Source organism: Apis mellifera, linkage group LG6 (genome assembly GCF_003254395.2).
Source record: "Apis mellifera strain DH4 linkage group LG6, Amel_HAv3.1, whole genome shotgun sequence".
NCBI lineage: Eukaryota > Metazoa > Arthropoda > Insecta > Hymenoptera > Apidae > Apis > Apis mellifera.
Genome location: NC_037643.1, coordinates 13,303,158 through 13,323,551, shown reverse-complemented (window position 1 = coordinate 13,323,551; position 20,394 = coordinate 13,303,158). Strand labels below are relative to the sequence as shown.

Sequence of the window (20,394 nt, the reverse complement as noted above, 5' to 3'; positions counted from 1 at the left end):
CATGGATTTAATGAACTCTTTTACAATATATAATAATTATATATATATATATATTATATATTATTAATATTATTTTAATTATTTTTAATTAATTTTATATATATCATTATATATATGAATTTAATAAACGTATTTATAAAATTTTGTTTTTTAAAACGGAAAATTAATTATTATAATTCTTTTTTTTTTATAATTTTGCGAAGAAATATTTCGAATGAATTCATTATTATTCAATTGCAAATATTTTAAAATATTTCATTTAAAATATTGTTATGAAAATATATTTTGAAAATAATTTTTTTTATAAATATTGCGTTAGAAAAATGCGTTAAAAAAATGAAAAATATATCTTATTATTATAAAGTAATAAATCATTTTGTTTTTAATTCTAATTTAATTTTTTTTTAATAATGAAAAGAAAAATAAATATTATCATAATTTGATTGATTATCAATTAATTAATAGTAATATATGCACATATAATTATAATTTATATTTTAATTGAAAAATTATGATAAATAATAAAAATTAATTCAATTATAATATTTCATTTTAATATATATTATTAATTTTATATAAATTTTATGATATTGTGAATTTTTAAGAAATATGAGAGAATCTTAATCAAAAGATACAAAAAAAAATATTTTTCAATTATTTTCCTAAGATATACTTTCAATTTTACACTAAAATTTTTTTCAAATCATTTTGAATCAATCGAAAGTATATTCAAATATGATGGCTGATATTTAAATTATTTTGTATAAATTGATTAATAATTGATTAATAAATTACATTATACATTAATTTACGTATATTGTGAGATAACATATATTAGATTACTACACTTAAAAATTTTTTACAATACACCATGAGAGGACAGGGTAATAAATGGATCATTATCATTTATATCATAATAGAATTTAATATATCAGTTTACATGCATGTTCCAATAATTGTGATATTGTAGTAAAATAGTAATGAATTTGCATATGAATAATATATTATGATTTTGGGAAAGAGTTACTAAATAAAATGATTCGATTTAAAATGTATATTTTACATAGGTTGCAGTCTATGTTGCTCCTAACGTTTTATATTTGTATATATATATATATCATCCACTCATGTGTATTGCTGAAGAAATCGAATATCTTCGCATTTAAAAAGTAAGTAAATATGAATCAAACATAATTTTTATTTTGTGATATAATCGCTTGTACAGAATAGCTTGTTTAATGAAGATTTACTGAATACACATAAAAGTTTATTATAATGCGCATAATTATTTGTGTAATCGTACATGAATCCAAAATATTAAAATTATAACTTCATTATTCTCTTTCTCCTTTAATAAAGATAATTTACAACATTCCCTCGTTTTTTTTTTTATTCTGTATACCTTAAATGTAACCGACGATTACATTTCCAATTTAACACATTTACATGAAATATTTTGTTTATAATCGATCTTTTCGCGTGTTTCTCTATAAACAACCTACACCATAAAATTCTCGATCATCACGCTACAAATCTCTAAATTTGTATCTTAAAGACATATAATGCATAGTACTTTTTATAATTTTCTTTCTTTTCTTTTAATTTTTTAATAACATAAAAACTAAAGAAAAAGAAAACAAAAAAGAAAAGGAAAAGGGAAAACAATGTGCGTCGGCATAAAGAAGAAATAAAGAAAGAATGTTCCGCTTCTTATCGCCGTACATACAAAACTTACATGGAAAACATTAATGGATTACCGAATATTTTTTTCTCTTAAGCAGAAAGAACAAATTGAATTATGATTTATTCATTCGAAGATTTTTTCTCGAATTTGCATTTCAATAAATCGTTTATTACTATACATCAAATATTACTGTGTTATTCTTAATGATCAATAATTACCCCATAATCATTTTTGTATAACAAACATGCCTGTATATAATAACATACCCATTTTTGTATATGGCAAACATATGAACGTTTCATGCAATACATTTACTAATATGATTATTACATACATTTAAGCAAAATAAATGGCCATTTTTTCCATGAAATTTACAATTGATTGATCAAAGCCAGAAGCATATTTGTTTTTAACGGCAATCTATTTTCCATGCAGGTTTCACTGTTTCTAAGAAACACTATAAATGTACAATATAACAAAGAAGGGTAGATCCTTCATATTATGATCTAATAGAACTCTTTTCCTCCCACTCTCCCTTCCTCCCTCCCTCCCACCTCCCTCTCCCTCTCCCCACTCATTCTCTCTCTCTCTCTCTCTCTCTCTCTCTCTCTCTCTCTCTCTCTCTCTCGTTCGCTCATTCTGATACCATATTTTCTCTCTTTCTCTCTCTTGAATATGTCATAAACAAATTTACACCGACGAAATACATTAACAGAGCTATCTAGTACTTAGAGCACATCGAGAAATACAGAATACAGAAATAAACTAGAAAATTTTAAGAGTGAAATATATCATATAACAAGTTAAACATTTAGATATCAATACTTGTATCATCGAAATACAATACAAATATTGACCAAAAATAAAAAATGCATATTGAACGAGTCAGTAGCGTGTATTCTGTCAAGAGTTGGGGTAGAAGTTTATAATTATTTCTTTTCTTTCCTTTTCCGACAGTCAGTTACCTCAAATATCTCTCACCACGCCTATTGTAAGAGGTAAATAAGGAAAAAATTAGAAATAGTAATGGAATAACAATATTGCATATTGGTGGTTAGCTCATAGACACTTGTCCATTAGACAGTAGTCGCTCAACAGCGGCATTTATATCTCCAAAAGTGGCGATTAGTGCTGAAAATGATATTAAAATGTACATATATTATATTTTATCCATTATATTTGTACATATATATATATATCCAAGTATATATTTTATAAATATATACTTTCATAAATATATTTCATGTTACATAAAAATGGATTTCTTATAAACCTCAGACAGTATAATATTTTAAATGTGTAGATGCAATATATATATATATATTTAAAATTATATATAAGGCTATATTTAATATAAATTATAATTTAATATTTAAATATCGTATTTAAATGCGTCAAATATATATATAGAAAATTTCGTCTTAAAGTAACTACTCTAATTGACAACAAAAATATTCTTTAATTAATATATTCTTCAAATATACTAAATATGCAAAAGAAAATGAAAGTGCTAAGTTTTTAATAAAGATGCTACTTTTGTCCAATCAAATATTCTAATGTATTAATTTTATATATATTTAAAATCTAAAATATTTATTTTATATTAAATATTAAATATTTTTTTATATTACATATTTCGAATTTAAAATATAAAAAATATTTGTCATTACCTTGTAAATTAGCCTCTCTATTGACAAAACCCATAGCTGTAAGTTGTTCTAATTGCGCTCTGTAACGTTCTTCCGGTGGAGGAACAGGTTGACCATCTACTTCTACACCTTGGTTTAATGCCATTGCTGATACCTGCCAAAAATAGAATTTTATATATTAATTAGTTTTTTTTTTATATTTCATTCGTAATAATGAGATGTTTACCATGCGTGCCATAAATTGAGAAAATGCGTCTTGTTGATTTGTATCTGATGATTCTGTCGTCGGTGGCGTTGTATTTGTTGTACCTGCACTAGGTGCTGTAGTTGTAGATGGTATAGTCAATCCCATACTAAAAAAAATTATATTAAAAATTATATTAATATGATATATATAAAATATATAAAATAAAATATATAAAATATATTATAGAATATTATATAAATATATATAATAAAAAAATATAATATATATTATAAATTACATATGTTTCTACTTGCTTTTCAACAAAATCTGGAGCAACAGTACGTAATTGTTCCATGCCTTGTTGGATTTGCATAATAGCAGCTAAAGCATCTGGATTGGTGACAACATTTTGAATTTGAGGATTCTGCATTTGTTGAATAAATGCAGGCATCATAGCTCTCATTTGTTCTTGCATCTGTGGATTTCCTCGAAGAAAAGGATTAGCAGAAATCATTCTGTTAGCCATAGCTGGATCTGCAGCCAAAGCTTCTAACATAGACCTTGTATATGGAGCATTTAACATATTTCGTATTAATTGTGGATTTTCCATCATTTGAGCTGCAAGACTTTGCATTCCTGGTGAATTCAAAAGACCTCTTCCTTGTTGTTGTTGTTGTTGTTGTTGTTGATTGGAAGAATCATTTTGATTCTGAGACCAAGGATTTGGTAATGGATCTCTATTTTCTTGGCCTTGTTGTGGATTATTTTGGCTATCTTCATTACTGTTATTTTGCACTAATGCTGCAAAAGGATTTTGTTCATTTGCTGCTGCTGCAAACATGGGTTCTTGAATGTCACGATACATGCGACGAAGTGCGCTATAACCACCAGGTATGCTTTCTAAATTAGATATAGCTCTATCATGAGAACGCATTAATTCTTGAAGCATTGATGGATTACGTGCTAACTCTATTGTTTGTCTGAAAAAATATATAATTTATATTACAAATTAAAAATATAATATATATATTTAAAATATAAATGATATTTTAATTAATATGAAAATCATTTTCAATAATTTTATTTTTACCTCAACAATTCAGGATTATTCAACATATGACTAATTTCTGGATTACTTTGCATTAATTCTCGCATTTGAGGATTGGCTGCAACTAAGCTACGCATGCTTTCTGTGTCATTCATCAGACTTTGCACCAATGGATGATTAAGTACTTGGTGCAATGCTTCTGGATTTAATAACAGTTCACGTTGCATACGTTGTTGCAAATCTATAAAGTTAGTGGACCCTGAACCAAGTGATGCTAGACCTACAAGCCCTCCTAAACTTCCTAATCCAAAAGGACTTGCATTTATGTCAGCTATATATAAAATAAAGTGAATAATACATTTTATTTTATAATAATAATAATATTGAAAATTTAAAATAAATATTTCTTCACATTTTCATACCTTGTGATCTTTGAGGTGTAGAATCTTGACTTTGATTAGTAGGAGTACGTGGTGCTTTGATAACCAGATGCACCGTTAAACCATCTTTTACATTATGTGTACTCAAAGTTTCATGATCTTTCATAATCTTTCCAGCAAAAATTAAGCATAATTGCTCTGTTTGAGCATTAAATTTCTTCGAGATCGCTTCTTTGAACTATAAATTTTTGAAAAAATAATTATTAGAGTTAACCCAATAATGTGTGTAACAAGTATGTTATTTAATATTTAATCTAATCTTTAATAAAATTTACAGGATATAGGATCAAAAAGCTTACGTCTTTAATACTCGCATCTTCTTCAATCTCAATACTTTGTTTTTCTTTTGGCGTTTTGACGTTAACAGTAATTTTCTTTCGAGTATCCTGGCCTTCTGCCATCTTGAATCGGTAGATGACTCGTTACTTTCGACGCTTTCGATTCTCCCTCGTTGAGGGCCAATTGCGCACCACTTTTCTTGAATGCTTTAACTCTTTTTTGCACCACGGGAATTTCGTTCACGAACCGCTTCCCGAAGAAACTACGCTAAATTTTGTTAACAAGTTATTCCAAAAAACTATAAAGATCACATAGAAGGGTCAACTTGAGCGACTATTCTATGAACCATAATATATAAAATGATGAAAAGTACACGATATGTCAAGCACTCATATATAGTTTCATTAAGTATTAAAATATATCAAGTTTACCAAAAAAATAATCCTATTGTCTTATTAAATAATCTCTATTTAAATACAAGAATAATGAAATAACAATCTTACTGAAAAATATGTGGTCTTATTTGTGAAAAATCTCGAATTGTTAATTGAGAGGTTATGTCGTGTTACCACTATCGTAACTTTAAAATACTAACACAAGTTTGCTTGTATATCATGTTTTAAGTATCTATCAGATATATATTGTATCGCATTAAAGAATGATGTATTTTACGAAGAAATTGTGAAATCTAAGCAAATCCACTATATAAAATATGTGTTTAATGAAATTATTATTAAAATTATTATTACATAAAATTTATCAAATAAGATATTTATCAGTTAGTTTAGATTTTTAAACAATATTGAAAATCTGTATTTCGATAATATATTATGCATCACAATTCATTACAATATTATTTTCTAGAAAAAAATATTATTACGAGATATTATTATTTAGATAGAATAACTTTAATATTATAATAACACGATTTATTTTTATCTCAATAAAATCATTTATAATTAAAAAATAACGCTTTTTTTAATACGATAATATAGTTAATTTAATTTTCATTTTAATTTCCGTTTTTTTAAGGGATCAAAAAATTGTGAAGGCAAGTTTATTTTTATTGAAAAATATTTACCTAAAAATACAATTTTTTAACATAAAAGACAATACTAGTGATTAAAAGGAAACCATTTTATTATTTAGAATTCATGAAAAAAAAGATATTAATCCACTGGTTTTATTGCAGGAGAACCGTCGATTTTCCTTTCTGGGTTTCCAGCCCTCTCTGACTCGCCCGCTCAGCTGATGCCGTAGCGTCACCGTATATGCAGCTCTTAAGAAGGGCCAAGTCTTTTACCTTTCACTTTAGTACAAGGAAGCAGCAGATGATCATCTCCATTAATCTAAGATGTTCAACCATGACTTTTACTTGATGCCTTCCACTTTGTATGAAATGATTCAATATATTCAATATTGACACCTGCAATTGAACATTAAATTTAATAATCAAAATATACTTCAAAAGAAAATGATATTGTAAAAGATTATTTAAAATTATTTTTGAATTAATTTTTGAAATATAAAAAAAAAATTATCGAAAAACTTAATTTTAAAAAATTTTTTTATATTCTAATAGTGTCTTTATTTAAACAGATTGTAAATAAAATTTCAAAACATTGTTACAGTACATATTACATAAAAAGTAATTATATTCATTAAAAATTAAAAAAAAAGTATGGATGATTTTTTATTATGCAAATTAAGTAATATAATTTTTTTGGATATAAATATTGATTAAATTAAAATAAATAATATAAAATATTTTTAAAAATGTTATAATAAGAAATACCTGCACTCTTTGCCAATCCTTCAGGACTAAATGTGAAAATTCTTTTATCATCTGGATTACAACCAGTTAATAATGTTACAACTGGTGTTTCTGTATCATTTGTTATACCAACTTTTGTTTGTTGGGTAAGATAGTGACAGCACTCTATAATTTGAAAAAATAACCATGCTTCTTTATCTTTTGGTCTTGGTCCTTTAATAAATGGTAATGCTAAACGTTCATGAGGTCTTTGAGCTCGTAAAAATCTTGAACCACGTTTTAATTGAGTTTCCAGCCAACGTGTTGCTTCTCTTGCTCTACCACTAATACGTTTTACTTCGTCCAATGCAGAAACAACTAAAAAATTTTATTATTTTTAACTAAATGATTCAGAAAAAATAATATAATTTTTCAAACTTTTCTTTCACATACCAACACTAGGAATTACAACAATAAATTTCTTGGCATATACCAAACGCTTTAGAGCCGGTGTATGTTTAGATAAAGCCTCATGATCAGGTACCAAATAAGGAGACATGAGTCTAGATCTTAAACGAGACTCTAAAGCACAGACTTCTGCTTTCAACCATAATTTTCCCATATGTCTCATTAATTTTCCACGTGAATGATCCATTTCCCAATCTTTACTATTACCCTTTACATTAGAAATATTTAAATCAATTGTTATAAATAATTGTTTTGATTTTTCATATTTTACTCCAGCATCTTCAACAGAACTAAGAAAATATCCAAATTCAATTAATTTTAATATTCTCAATAAGATTTCTTCTTGTTTATTCATTTTATGTTTGTGTAATATCTTCCAATTCAAAGATTTCTGGGCATCTTCTAAAAGATTTAATCCTCTTAAATCAATATCTTCCGGTAACGGTACTACTTTAACACATTCCTTCAATTTATCTATGCTTGATAAAATCATACTGTCATCTTTATAATTTTTCAATAGCATTTCTGCATTTATATTAATCAAATTTAATAAAATTGTAATACGTTTTAATAAAGTGCGTGAACTTTTTCCACATATTCGTATAATATCTGGATTACTTTTCAACCAATCACAACATATTTTAATAGACGCCAATATTTCTTTTCCAGATATAATATTTAGTATATCATCTGGTTTTAAATTTTGTTTTTTTAATTGAGCAATATATGTTACTCTATCTGATGATGTATTATTTTCATCGAATGTGCTGTTAGAATTAGTTATTTCTATATTCTCAGAATTAGTTATTAAATCTTTATCATTTAATTTTTTTTGTTCATCAGGCATTTGTTCACCATTTGGTACATGATCATTCATTATCTCAGATGTTTCATTTTCTTTTTCCAAATCTATATGTCCATTCATTGTCTTTGTTTCAGAATTTTCACTATTTTCTTTATTTACTTGCACAGATGCACCTTCATCATCCGTAATATCTTCGGATAATGCATCATCTGATAATGCATTTTCTTCACTTAGTACATCATCTTCTGTTTCAGAAACATCAGAATTTATTTCATCGCTAGATGATTCCATTGTTGTATGATCAATATCGCTTACATCTGAATCACTACTATTTCTCCGTTTTCGTCTTCGAAGTTTTGTGAGCAAACTTTTATTTTTATCTCGAGTTTTTCGTGAACCGTTTTGAATGTCACCATTTTTTACAACATTTCCTTTATCGGAAATTGTTTTGTTATCAATAATTTTAGATTCATTATTTTCATCTAGATTTGATTTTATAGTAGTATCCTTCTCTTCAATATCCACTGATTCAGTAACACAATCGTTATCTTTCGAATGTGATAATCCTATGTCAGGAAGTGATAAATCTATAAAAGATTCTTGTAATCTAGTTATTGTAAATTGTATTAGTTGAGACAATATTGCTAAAGTTATGGCGACAACACCTTGCACCTCACTAGATTCTTTGCTTTTTAATCTTGAAATAGACATTAAACATATGGCTACAATTTTGAATATCATATCATCTGTTAAATAATTTGTTTGTTCATATTTACAGTTTTGAAGATATACTTCGATATTGCTCTCTTTTTCATCTATATTCATATCATTTGATTCAAGTTGTTCTGAACTCAAGCAATTTTCAATATTAGTTAAAAGATCCTATAAAAATAAAAATTATAATAAAAATAATTTTTATAAGAATAAGAATAAAAGATAATTTAATTATAATAAATAGATAAATAAATATATTAATTCAAATACCTGACATTCTTGATTTATTCTATCAGAATTTGGTACATCATAATCCCATAATTGCAGTAAAGAAAACAATCTTGAAACACACATGTGTGTAGGACATTTTTCATCTGTACAAACAGAATGTGTAACAATGGCTCTCTTTAAGTTTCCTTCTGCTCCTTCAAATGGTTCAGAACATAAAATGCTATAAAATAATTAGCGTTAATACATATTAAATGTAGAATATATTTAAATATATTTATATTTATTTATCAAAATACAATAAACTTCTAAAAAAATGAAAATAATATATGCCATAAAATTTATTTATGTATATATTTATTTTAGTATGTCTTCTAACAAATTTCTATAAATTATAATAAATAAAAAAATGATTTTATTTAATATAAAATAAAAAGATATTCTAACCATCTCATATAGTGATATACTGCATCAAGACCATAATTTGTATTGCCTGCTATAGTGCCCAACTGATTATGTGGCATTCCAATATTTGGATCAATCACTATAGCCATTTTGTAATATCTCTTTGCTATCATTGGATCCCAATATGGATCTAATTCTAATTTATATCTAGCTAAATCTCCAAGGCATACCAAACTTCTATGAATCAAGCGCATAACACATAATTTCACTTCTTCAGTATGATGTTTAGATTGATTGGTCTTATTCTTTGCCTAATAAAATACAAAAAGATGAAAAGTTAGATTAATTCTATTGAACATAATATTTATTGTAATTAATTTTTTCTATTATACAAAATATCAAAAAATTACATGGATTATTGAACATATTTAATTTAAATATATCATCTTTGTATAAAAATATTTAATAATTTATATCATTTTATACACAAAAATGTTATCAAATTACAAATTTTCTAAATTTTTTATAGTGATTTTAAATTATTCATTAATAAAAAATACTAATTATACATTTTCATAAAAAAAATCAACAAATTTAGGACAGGAAATCAAAGTTTATGTAATTATACATATTTATATGTATATTATATAATTTGCGTAATACAGATATTTCAAAGAAACTTACACTTGATAATTCTGTTACATTTTGCATAAATGCAAAATCAATAGTACCAACTAGATCTAAATTATATTCTAATTGTAGTTTTAATATTAAATGATGATAAAATCCAACCCCTACTGCCAAGTGGACAGATAACATTGCCTTTTCTGTTTCAGTCCATGCATTACCCTAAACAAAATTTATTATTCTAAAATTAATGTTTTAATATTTTTATAAAAACAATAATGAATAAAATTTTATATAAAATATAATTTATAATTATACATTTAATTATATTAATTAATTATTTATAAATGTTTATACCTTTCGTAATTTTTTAGATGCATAAACAATATCATAAAATGCTTTTCTCCATAATAATTCTTCAGTTTTACGTGCATACTCAACAGGATCTTTAGTTATTAACCGTACACAATAATCTTTAAGTTTCACTCGTAATGTTTCCCCTGAAGGGGTAAATAAATCTGTTATTGTTAATGCACGGCTTTTTTGTTCATCTAATCTTTTGGCAATATCTGTTATACCCCTATTAATAAAATTTCTAATTATTATATATATGTCTTTTTACGATAAATTCATATTTATTATAAAATTCCATATTATTACATTTTTCATATTATATATATTACTAAATAATATAAATTTCAATATCAATTTTTAAATAAATTTTAATATTTCATCTATAGAATATATATATAGAATAAAAATTTTCAAAAGATATTAAAAAATTGCTAGTGCAAGTGTTTATTATTACTGATGAACTAAGTATTAATATTATTTAAAAAAATATTGCTAAAAAATAATAATTAAAATGAAAAATTACAACTATATTAGCAAATTTTTATATAAGTCTTGTAATATAGGATTACAGTTTAAATGTATAAATTTGTTTTATAGTTGGTTTACATTAAAAAAAAATCACATTCAAACAAATAGCATAAATATACATGTACAATATATACGGATTAATAACATATCTTTTCACAGAGAAGGTTCTCTAACTAATAAACGTGAACTATGCATAAAAGCGCGCCAATAGAAGATCATGGTATATGAGTATAGGTTATGTTAACACAAGTTAAATTTAGATGTTCCACTAACTATGAAAAAATTCTTCCAAATACAATGTCGGATAAGTAGTGGAAAGAAAAAGAAATTCTGATGTTATTATAGTTGAATATTACTTGTGTAAACGTCTTGTTTGTTCAAGACAATCACTCGTTCGGACATCTGCTGCAGTGTTATACGCCCTCCTCATTTTGCTTCGATCATTTTTCACTTCCTGGCCGCTTCGTCATTATTCATTTTCCCGCGGTCTCTTGACACGCGCATCTCCGTCCCACAGTAAGAAAATTCGACATTCGCCCTCGCCTAACTCCAGAAACCTCCCACGACGTGCGGAGCTCACCACAATTGCACGTATGTATACGTACATATGGTTTACTTATAATTGTCGCAGGAAAGTCACCTGGAAAACTTACGCAACAGTGTTGCCAAATAGAATATTTTAAAACTATGTTAATAATTAAAAAAATTTAATTCGATGAGTTAAAATATACATGTTAGTCTTTTGTCCTTTCTATAGCTTGAAACTTTATTTTAGAATTATGTTTATTATAATATAATTACATGATATACGTAAGCACTGTATTTAATATTTACTAATTGATTGTTGTAAACAATGCTTTAACTTAGTCTTTTTCATATTTTTAATAAAACAAATAATCTACTATTTATTTATAAATCTATTTTCACTTTATGTTATTTTATCTAAAAATTATTTAAAAAATTTTATTAATGTACTTTATTAATAAAAAATAATACTATAAAATTAACCTCAATTTCATTTTTTATATGTAAATAAAATAATAGTAAGATTGTTATAAATTTATTAAAATTAGTATATTTTATCAGTATATTTTGATGATGAAACAATGGATGTTGCTACTCCAACACCTCAAGATCTACAAAGAAAACTATACTTTCTAGTGGAACAACTTCAACACATGGCTGGTGAACTTCCTCCAAAATATCAAATGCGTCTTCCATATGAACTATTATCTGGTTTAGCTAATTCTTTATTGAATGATACAATATTTGAAATTGTTAAGGGATTAATGGAAATACAGCATGTTACAGAAAAACATCTTTTTCAACAACGTCTTCAATTATTAAATCAACAAAAAATTGAAATGCAAGAATCATTATCATCAATATCTACAGATGAAGAAAGAATATCAATAAAAACAGCATTACATAAAAAACACAAAGAAGAACTTAAACAAATGGATATGAAATTAGTTTTACAATTAGATCAAAAAGTAGCAGATCAACAAAGTATTTTAGAAAAGGCTGGTGTACCTGGTTTTTATGTTACAAACAATCCAATGGAAATTCAAGTACAAATGAGATTATGTGATTTTATCATTAGATTAAGTAAAATGGAAGTTCCAAGTTAATATACAATTTATAAAAACATACATAAGGATTTTTTCAATTATTTTTAAATAAATTTTTAAATTGTATGATTTTTATTATAATTATTTATTTCAACAAATTGTACAATAGTTCAATTAATATAGTGTCTTTTTTTGTACAGTAGCACCTTTTTAAAATAATTTCTTTTTATCCTATAAATAATTTAATTCCTAATAATTTGTTTTTATCATATAAATAATTTAAAAAACAATGTAATTGTGTTAATAGTTTTTTTTTATATAAGGATATTAATAAATATCTATTTGTAAGAAACATTATTCTTTTAATTAAGACTTTTAGTCTTTGTTGTTTTCTATGAATTATATACATAGTTTTTATTTCTGTAGCAAACAGCACTGTACAATGCAGAATAATCTGCATATAAACAAGTCTTACATTATAACATAAATGTTCTGTTGCTATTATTATTGAATATATGATAATAATAAAGAATATTATTTTGTATATAAAATATTTTTTTAATAAATTGTTTATTAAAAAAAAGATATAAATATATTTTGACAGTAATAATGATATTCTTGATAATTTTTAATTCATTTTGATATTAAAAAAAAATATATCATTCATTAATGAAATTGAAATTAAAATGAAATGAATTCGTGAGATTTTCAATTTTTTCTTTCAAAATTAAATAAGTAATTACTCTACATTTTTATTTCTATGATACTATATAAAACAATATGTCAAAATAGATTCAATTATTTTTAAATCTAATTCTTTTAAATGGATCATGCACACAAAGTCGTACAGCAATCAACCTTTAAAATGCCTTTAAGTACTTAATCCTCTTAAATACAATTCAGTCAATATTTTTACTCAAAAGTGGTGCGGTTTGCGGTGGTGAAATATCAAGATCTAAGCTTTTTTGATGATGAACAGTACTAGTTTTTTTCTGTGGTGTAAAGCATATACGATATACATCTTCAAAAGTCGAAGCAAAATGAACTTCTAAACCATCCGTAATATATTTAGGAAGATCATTATAATCTTTTTTATTTTCTTCGGGTAGAATTACACAGTTTACACCAACTCGTTTTGCCTTAAAAAAAAAAAAGAAAAAAAAGAAAATATATATATTAAATAATGATTATTATATAAAACAATATAATAAAATATTTATTTTATACTTACAGCAATCGTTTTTTCTTTAATACCGCCAACAGGAAGAACTCTACCCATGAGACTAAGTTCACCAGTCATTGCAACATTTTGTCTAATTGGTTGATTTTTTGCAAGCGAAATGAATGCTATTGCGATAGTAATACCTGCGCTGGGACCATCTTTTGGAGTAGCACCTTCAGGTACGTGCAAATGCAAATGAGAATCGATCAGAAAACTATTAGATGGATCTTCTTGATTCAAAAAGTTTCTTGCAACTGTCATCGCTATATGAATAGATTCTTTCATCACGTCACCTAAATGACCGGTGAATTCTAAAGTACCTTCCGATTTTTTGCCGGTAGAAGGTTTTCTAATTCTTGTTTCAATAAACAAAGTAGAACCTCCCATAGCTGTCCATGCAAGACCCATAACGACTCCAGGAGGTGTAATTTCATACATTCTGTCATGTGTAAATACAGGTTTTCCAACAAATTCATGTAAATTGTCCATAGTTACATCTACCTTTTCCGCTTCTTTCTTAACAACTTTGAATGCAACTTTTCGATGCACTTTCTCTATATGTTTTTGAAGACTTCTTACTCCTGATTCCCGACAGTAAGATTTAATTAATGCATGAAGTGCATTATCATTTATATTGATCTGTCCATTATTGAGACCTGAATCATTCATCGCTTGCGGTACTAAATACTGTTTAGCAATTGCAAGTTTTTCTTCTGCGACGTAACCTGACATATCTATCATTTCCATACGATCTCTTAAAGGTTCTGGAATTGTATCAATCACATTCGCAGTGCAAATAAAAAGCACTTTTGATAAATCAACGGGAACATCTAAGTAATGATCTAAAAAGTTTGCATTTTGTTCTGGATCTAACATTTCTAAAAGAGCTGATGCTGGATCACCTTGATGTCCTCTAAAAAAATAAAAAATATATGTATGTATATATATAAAATATAATATTTTACTACAATATTTATTAATAATTACATACTTTCCAATCTTATCAACTTCATCGATAAGAACAAGCGGATTTTCAGTTTTGGTTTTTTTTAAACATTGAATAATTTTACCAGGCATAGCACCCACATAAGTTCTTCTATGACCTTTGATTTCTGCTACATCTGTCATTCCACCAACACTAAATCTGAAATACTCTCTATTAAGTGCACGAGAAATTGATTTAGCTATTGATGTTTTTCCAACACCTGGTGGACCATGGAAACATAATATTTTTCCTTGTGTCGAACCTTTTAATTGACTGACAGCAATAAATTCTGAAAATAAAACAATAAAAAATAAATAGATTTTATATAATTCATAAATTATAATTAATTATTTATTTATTAAATATTCAATTACCCAAAATTCGTTTTTTTATATCTTCCATTCCATAATGGTCTTTATCCAAAATTTCAATTGCTTGCTGAAGATTTAAATTTTCTGTACTAGTTACACCCCATGGCATAGAAGTAAGCCAATCCAAGTAATTTCTTGTCACACTGCAAATAAAATTAAACTACCAAATTAAAAAATTAGTTAAATTATTTAAATTAAAAATAATATTTCATTTAATATTGTAAATATTGAATGAAAATTTTTTATATATAAATTATAAAATTAAAAAACATACTTAAATTCGCTACTGTGACTTTCTAAGAAATTTAATTTGTTTAATTCTTCTTCAAGCACATCCATTACTGTTTTTGGAACTGTTTTTTCTCTTATACGTTCTCTATATTTTTCTCCTATAGCATCTTTATCATCTTTTTCAAGTCCCAGTTCTTTTTTAATAACTTTTAATTGTTCATGAAGAATGTATTTTCTATGTTGCTGTTTGACTTTTTCTTCAACTTCTCTACCAATTTTTTGTTGAAGTTTACTTAATTCATATTCTTTTTTTAAAAGTGCCAATGATAATCTTAATCTTTTCAAAATCTATAAATAAAGTTATTTAAAAGAAATATTTTAATTATTTAAAAAATTAATTATAATAATTATAAATACAATAACTTACATCCATTTCTTCTAATACTTGTTGTAATTCTTGTGCATCTGCTCCTGTCAAAGCTGCACCCAAATCACTTAAATAAACTGGATTATCTACAACTCTCTGTCCTTGATGTAACATTTGTTGTAAAGACTCACGGTATAATGGATTCATACTTATTATATCTCTAATAGTTTTTATTAATTCTTGTGTCAAAGCCTGTATATTAAATCAATTTTTTTATAATAAAATTGAAATCAAATTAAAAATCTCAATATAAAATATAATTTCAATATAAAAGTGAATTTAAAAATGACAATTTTTTAAAGAATTATAAATAATGAATATGCAAAGTTCATGCTATCATTATATAATCTATCTAATAATTTAGTATTTTTCAAAACTTAGTATTAAAATTATTAGTATTTATTAGTATTTAATACTATTATTATTATATTTCTTTTTGATTTTTTGCAATAAATTAATAAATTTGACATTTTTACAATATAGATTTATGCTTTTGTTATAGCTTAAGATTTCTTATAAAATCATATTTAATAAAAATTTTATTTTTGATATCAACATTACAACAAACAAATTCTATAAGACTAATCTATAAGATTAATCTATAATTAATCTATAAGACAATATCTATAAGACTCAAATTTTATTTATTCTTTTCTGTTACGAAAACTTCTATAAATATGGGATTTCTTATCAGTATTAAATATGTTTTAGAAACATTTATATATTTCAATTAAATGATTCATACATAAGTAATTTTGAATTTATGTATTCATCTGAAATAATAAATATATAGTATCTGATGTTGATAAAAAATCCCTTAAATACAAAATAAGATGTATTTTAATCCAAATTATTTGCTATATATATCTATCTAGATATATTATTTTATTTTTATAATTTGAATTTAAAATAATCAGAAGAATGAGTCGAATTTCTAATATCATTATCTCTATAATTCAAATATATGTCATCACATATCAGAAATGAATTGAATCAGAAATCATTCGATATTGTTTTATTTTTTTCAACTATTAGAATTATCTTAAACAATATGGAAAACATAAAATAACATAAACCTCATTCTTATTTTTTTGTATTTTAATCATATGAATATCTATGAGAGCATGAAAACTAATTTTTTTGCTTGCTCAATGTATAATTGCTATTTATTAAATAAATGAATTCTAAAAAAAAATGTAAAAATCAATATTATTTGAGACTAGATTTTTAATTGAATTATAAATTGCATAACATATTGAGCAGACAAAATTTTATTTTGAATTAAAAAATTATTAATCTTCCTATAAAATTTCTATGTATCAAATTTTTTTTTGAGAAATCTTTTTTTATTTGAAAATTTCAATAATTTCTATAAACCAAAGATTTTTGGTATTTTTTTCTTGAAATTTTATTATACAATGTCAACTTATAAGTCTTAAATAAAAAATATTATTTAAATTCACCTTAATTTCTTCAGTTTGTCTAAATTTCTCATGGGTGATATTTACAACTTCTACCATTAACAAAGGTTGAGTGTTAGTTTGTGCTGTAGAATCTGGAGGATTTGGAGGATTAAGTTTTTCTTCCACCTTTTCCTGTATTCCTTCTGTGATCTTATTTTCTGATATATTAATTTCCTCAATTTTCTGTAGTTTATCTTGTTCTGGCACTTTGTTTTCTGTTTTTTTACGAATTAATGACCTACGGCTTGGTTTGCCACCAGAAATTGAATCGTCTACAGGGACGTGAATTGTTGCATTTAATAGAGGAAACGTCAATTTCATTTCTGTATAGTAGTAGTATTTGTATAAATATTAAAAATTATTTGAAAAAATGTAATTAAATAAATATTATAATTTAATTTGTTATGTTTAACCAAGAATTAAAAAAAAAAATATTTAATGAGTAAAAAAAATTTATTTTATTTCTATTTGTTTTAATATAAATTATTAAAATAGATAAAAAATTATTAGATAATATATTATTATATAAAAAACTATTAGATATTATATAATTACTATATATATAATTATTAGATATTATATAAAACATGATAACTATATTTTGAAATATGTATATAAGCAATAAAAATTAATAAATAAAATTAAAATATTTTAGAAAAAACAAGAATCAATTCTTGATTTTATTGTTTTTGTTTTGTATGTGAAATTGTATATGAAAATATGATTGTATATAAAAATATAAATATGATTGACTTTTTTAAATAGAATATTATGTTTTTGAATATATATGATTTATTTATATAATCTAAATATGATCCATTATTTGATAGATTCAATGAATATAATAATTCAATATTAATATTAAGTAGGTATAAAAAAAAAGTTTACAAAAAATTCTTGACATTCTACAAACTTATTTTTTTAATATTTTAAAATATTCAATATTTTAAAACTTTTTAATTTCATTAATATTTGTAAAAATATTTGTCAAATAGTTGTCAAGTTTTATATATTTATATACATAAATATTTAATTTTATTTAATTTAAATAAATTTAAATACTTACCATGAGTAGGTTTCGGAAGTTCTTCTAAGATTTGACCAACAATTTTAATTCTTCTATGTGCCATTACAACTAACCTTAATCGATTTCCTAAATCTTGTACTTCATGTATCTGTGCAAATGTTCCAACAGAGTAAATATCATCTAAATTTTGTACAATCTCTGCTTCGTTTCTACCAAAATGATTAAGTTCGAACATAAAAATTGTATATTTATACTATATTTATATTTATATGTTTATAATACTTACTCTTCTAATTTTTTTAAAAATATTCCAACATATGGTTGATTTAGTTTGACTTTTCTGCGAATTAAATCCATGAGAATTGGATTACTAAGTTCTATGAGTTTTATAAATCTTGGAAATACTGGATTTCTATTAATTGCTATAACAGGAACATGAGGCCATACTTCAGGCACAACAACTGTGGCTGGTAATGAAGCTGGATCTCCAATATCATCTTCATTATTTCCACTACAAAAAAAAAAATACATATATTTATTTAAAATGGAATTGAGCAAATTTAAAATAAAATTTTCTTTGAATTATAATCATATATGAAAATTATAATTAGTAATTTGAAATTATTTTCTTTAAAAATATGAATGTATTTTATTTAAAAAATTATAAAAATATAATAAGAACAATATTTATAATAAGAAAACTTACTTAGGTGAATCTTTATCATTGAATCGTTTTGTAGCAAATGATCTAATCGAAATAATGGCCGCAGTTTGTCGACGACTATGGATATTTCTGGTAAACGTTCCATGATCATTAAATTTTATTCTTTTAAATTGTGGTCGTATATGCACCGACAACTCTTTATAATCTGATTGATGATTTCTGCAGAATGATCGAACATTCGTCATACGAAGCCGAAAAATAGACAAAATCTTGAAATTCACCGCTGTCATAAAACGCATTGTTCCACATTCACAATCTCGATTTTAATGAAACGCATAAACGTCTTATCCAATGCTTTGATCTACTTGAAACTTTTTACAGGTTATAATTCTACTCTAGCACACACTGATCAGTCTGATGAAACTTTGCTAACCTAGGAGAAATTAATTATACATCAATCAGCTGTTGTATACATTCCGAATATAATTGTAAATATTGAATTGATAGTTGTATTCGTGCGAAAATTCATATTTTCATATTTTATTAAATTTTAATGAAACAGGTAATAATGTAAAAAAAATGTGATATTCGTTTGTTGCTTAGTGCAAATAGCGATATATTCTTTTATATATTTCAATTTTACATATGTAGTGTGAATTTTTACGAATCAATGTAAATTTTGAAATATATGAATATTGTAAAAAAGATACTACTAGCGCAGTTGACTTTTAAGATAAAACTAATTATAAATATAAGAAATAATAATAATGCAAAATGAATCTTTTTTTCGTAAAAATACTATTAAAGAAGATATATTATTAAAGCAAAATATTATTTTTCCTTCTTTTTTATTTTTATATATATATATATAATATATAATAATAATAATATAATAAGAATTATATATATAATTATTATATATATAATTAGTTAATTATATTTAAAACTATTTTAATTAGGTTTTAATTAAATATTCATTATCATATTACTATGCGATATGCAATCTGACTTTTGACTCATGTTATTTTTAAATATTGGATCTATTAGAAATAACCAATCAAAGTCATACTTTTTTTAAGTAAATATGCATTTTCGTTTTATCTCTAGTATATGCAAATTGTAAGTAGTATTAAAATATAATAATACTAGTATGATTAATAAAGAAAATCATGTAATGGATTTAAAAAAACTGAGTTCAAGTAATTAAAATTTTAATTTATTTTGATTGTAATTAATATATTTAAAATTTAATTTAATTTTATAA

The 20,394-nt window shown here is 24.4% G+C and overlaps 4 protein-coding genes across 8 annotated transcripts; 1 reads left to right on the top strand and 3 right to left on the bottom strand.

Moving 5' to 3' along the window:
• Positions 1-2,560: 2,560 nt before the first annotated feature.
• LOC410054 (ubiquilin-1) lies at positions 2,561-5,892 on the bottom strand. Of its 2 annotated transcripts, XM_006562466.3 has the most exons (8): positions 5,791-5,892; positions 5,308-5,554; positions 4,991-5,186; positions 4,611-4,899; positions 3,835-4,500; positions 3,560-3,686; positions 3,355-3,487; positions 2,561-2,815 (listed from the first exon to the last, which is right to left on the bottom strand). In XM_006562466.3, exons 2-8 carry the CDS (start codon positions 5,407-5,409, stop codon positions 2,739-2,741), a joined length of 1,590 nt encoding a protein of 529 aa, XP_006562529.1. In that variant the 5' UTR covers positions 5,410-5,554; positions 5,791-5,892; the 3' UTR covers positions 2,561-2,738. The 2 variants fall into 2 exon arrangements, with proteins under 2 accessions (XP_006562529.1, XP_016768217.1); XM_016912728.2 differs by lacking the exon at positions 5,791-5,892 and having other exon boundaries at positions 5,308-5,735.
• Positions 5,893-6,330: 438 nt separating this feature from the next.
• Positions 6,331-11,771, bottom strand: LOC727497 (protein SMG5). Its single transcript, XM_006562462.2, has 8 exons — positions 11,526-11,771; positions 10,645-10,867; positions 10,345-10,509; positions 9,703-9,971; positions 9,298-9,478; positions 7,494-9,195; positions 7,083-7,418; positions 6,331-6,713 (listed from the first exon to the last, which is right to left on the bottom strand). The coding sequence occupies exons 1-8, from the start codon at positions 11,597-11,599 to the stop codon at positions 6,646-6,648; spliced, it is 3,018 nt and encodes a 1,005-aa protein (XP_006562525.1). The 5' UTR covers positions 11,600-11,771; the 3' UTR covers positions 6,331-6,645.
• Positions 11,198-13,291, top strand: LOC727501 (gonadal protein gdl). 3 transcript variants are annotated; one of them, XM_003250043.4, is made up of 2 exons: positions 11,198-11,760; positions 12,256-13,291. In XM_003250043.4, exon 2 carries the CDS (start codon positions 12,276-12,278, stop codon positions 12,798-12,800), a length of 525 nt encoding a protein of 174 aa, XP_003250091.1. In that variant the 5' UTR covers positions 11,198-11,760; positions 12,256-12,275; the 3' UTR covers positions 12,801-13,291. The 3 variants fall into 3 exon arrangements, with proteins under 3 accessions (XP_003250091.1, XP_006562527.1, XP_006562526.1); XM_006562464.3 differs by lacking the exon at positions 11,198-11,760 and adding an exon at positions 11,784-11,902; XM_006562463.3 differs by lacking the exon at positions 11,198-11,760 and adding an exon at positions 11,824-11,979.
• Positions 12,854-19,679, bottom strand: LOC409459 (lon protease homolog, mitochondrial). Of its 2 annotated transcripts, none has more exons than XM_016912729.2 (10): positions 19,173-19,679; positions 18,753-18,977; positions 18,506-18,675; positions 17,440-17,762; positions 15,977-16,168; positions 15,593-15,897; positions 15,322-15,461; positions 14,954-15,236; positions 13,972-14,875; positions 12,854-13,879 (listed from the first exon to the last, which is right to left on the bottom strand). In XM_016912729.2, the coding sequence occupies exons 1-10, from the start codon at positions 19,427-19,429 to the stop codon at positions 13,640-13,642; spliced, it is 3,039 nt and encodes a 1,012-aa protein (XP_016768218.1). In that variant the 5' UTR covers positions 19,430-19,679; the 3' UTR covers positions 12,854-13,639. The 2 variants fall into 2 exon arrangements, with proteins under 2 accessions (XP_016768218.1, XP_006562528.1); XM_006562465.3 differs by having other exon boundaries at positions 17,440-17,711; positions 19,173-19,677.
• Positions 19,680-20,394: the final 715 nt, after the last annotated feature.

Bases quoted from the DNA above. Each gene is read 5' to 3' on its own strand.
- LOC410054 (XM_006562466.3), bottom strand. From the start codon at position 5,409: ATGGCAGAAGGCCAGGATACTCGAAAGAAAATTACTGTTAACGTCAAA. The intron at 3,488-3,559 runs GTAAACATCTCA...TATTTTTGGCAG, and splicing joins CTCAATTTATGGCACGCATG to GTATCAGCAATGGCATTAAA. The intron at 2,816-3,354 runs GTAATGACAAAT...TATCATTTTCAG, and splicing joins TAGAGAGGCTAATTTACAAG to CACTAATCGCCACTTTTGGA.
- LOC727497 (XM_006562462.2), bottom strand. From the start codon at position 11,599: ATGAGGAGGGCGTATAACACTGCAGCAGATGTCCGAACGAGTGATTGT. The intron at 9,972-10,344 runs GTAAGTTTCTTT...GTATTTTATTAG, and splicing joins ATGTAACAGAATTATCAAGT to GCAAAGAATAAGACCAATCA. The intron at 9,479-9,702 runs GTTAGAATATCT...ATTATTTTATAG, and splicing joins GTATATCACTATATGAGATG to CATTTTATGTTCTGAACCAT.
- LOC727501 (XM_003250043.4), top strand. From the start codon at position 12,276: ATGGATGTTGCTACTCCAACACCTCAAGATCTACAAAGAAAACTATAC.
- LOC409459 (XM_016912729.2), bottom strand. From the start codon at position 19,429: ATGCGTTTTATGACAGCGGTGAATTTCAAGATTTTGTCTATTTTTCGG. The intron at 18,676-18,752 runs GTAAGTATTATA...TCATTTTGGTAG, and splicing joins TTTTTAAAAAAATTAGAAGA to AAACGAAGCAGAGATTGTAC. The intron at 15,462-15,592 runs GTATGTTTTTTA...TTTTATTTGCAG, and splicing joins AGTCACAGTAGCGAATTTAA to TGTGACAAGAAATTACTTGG.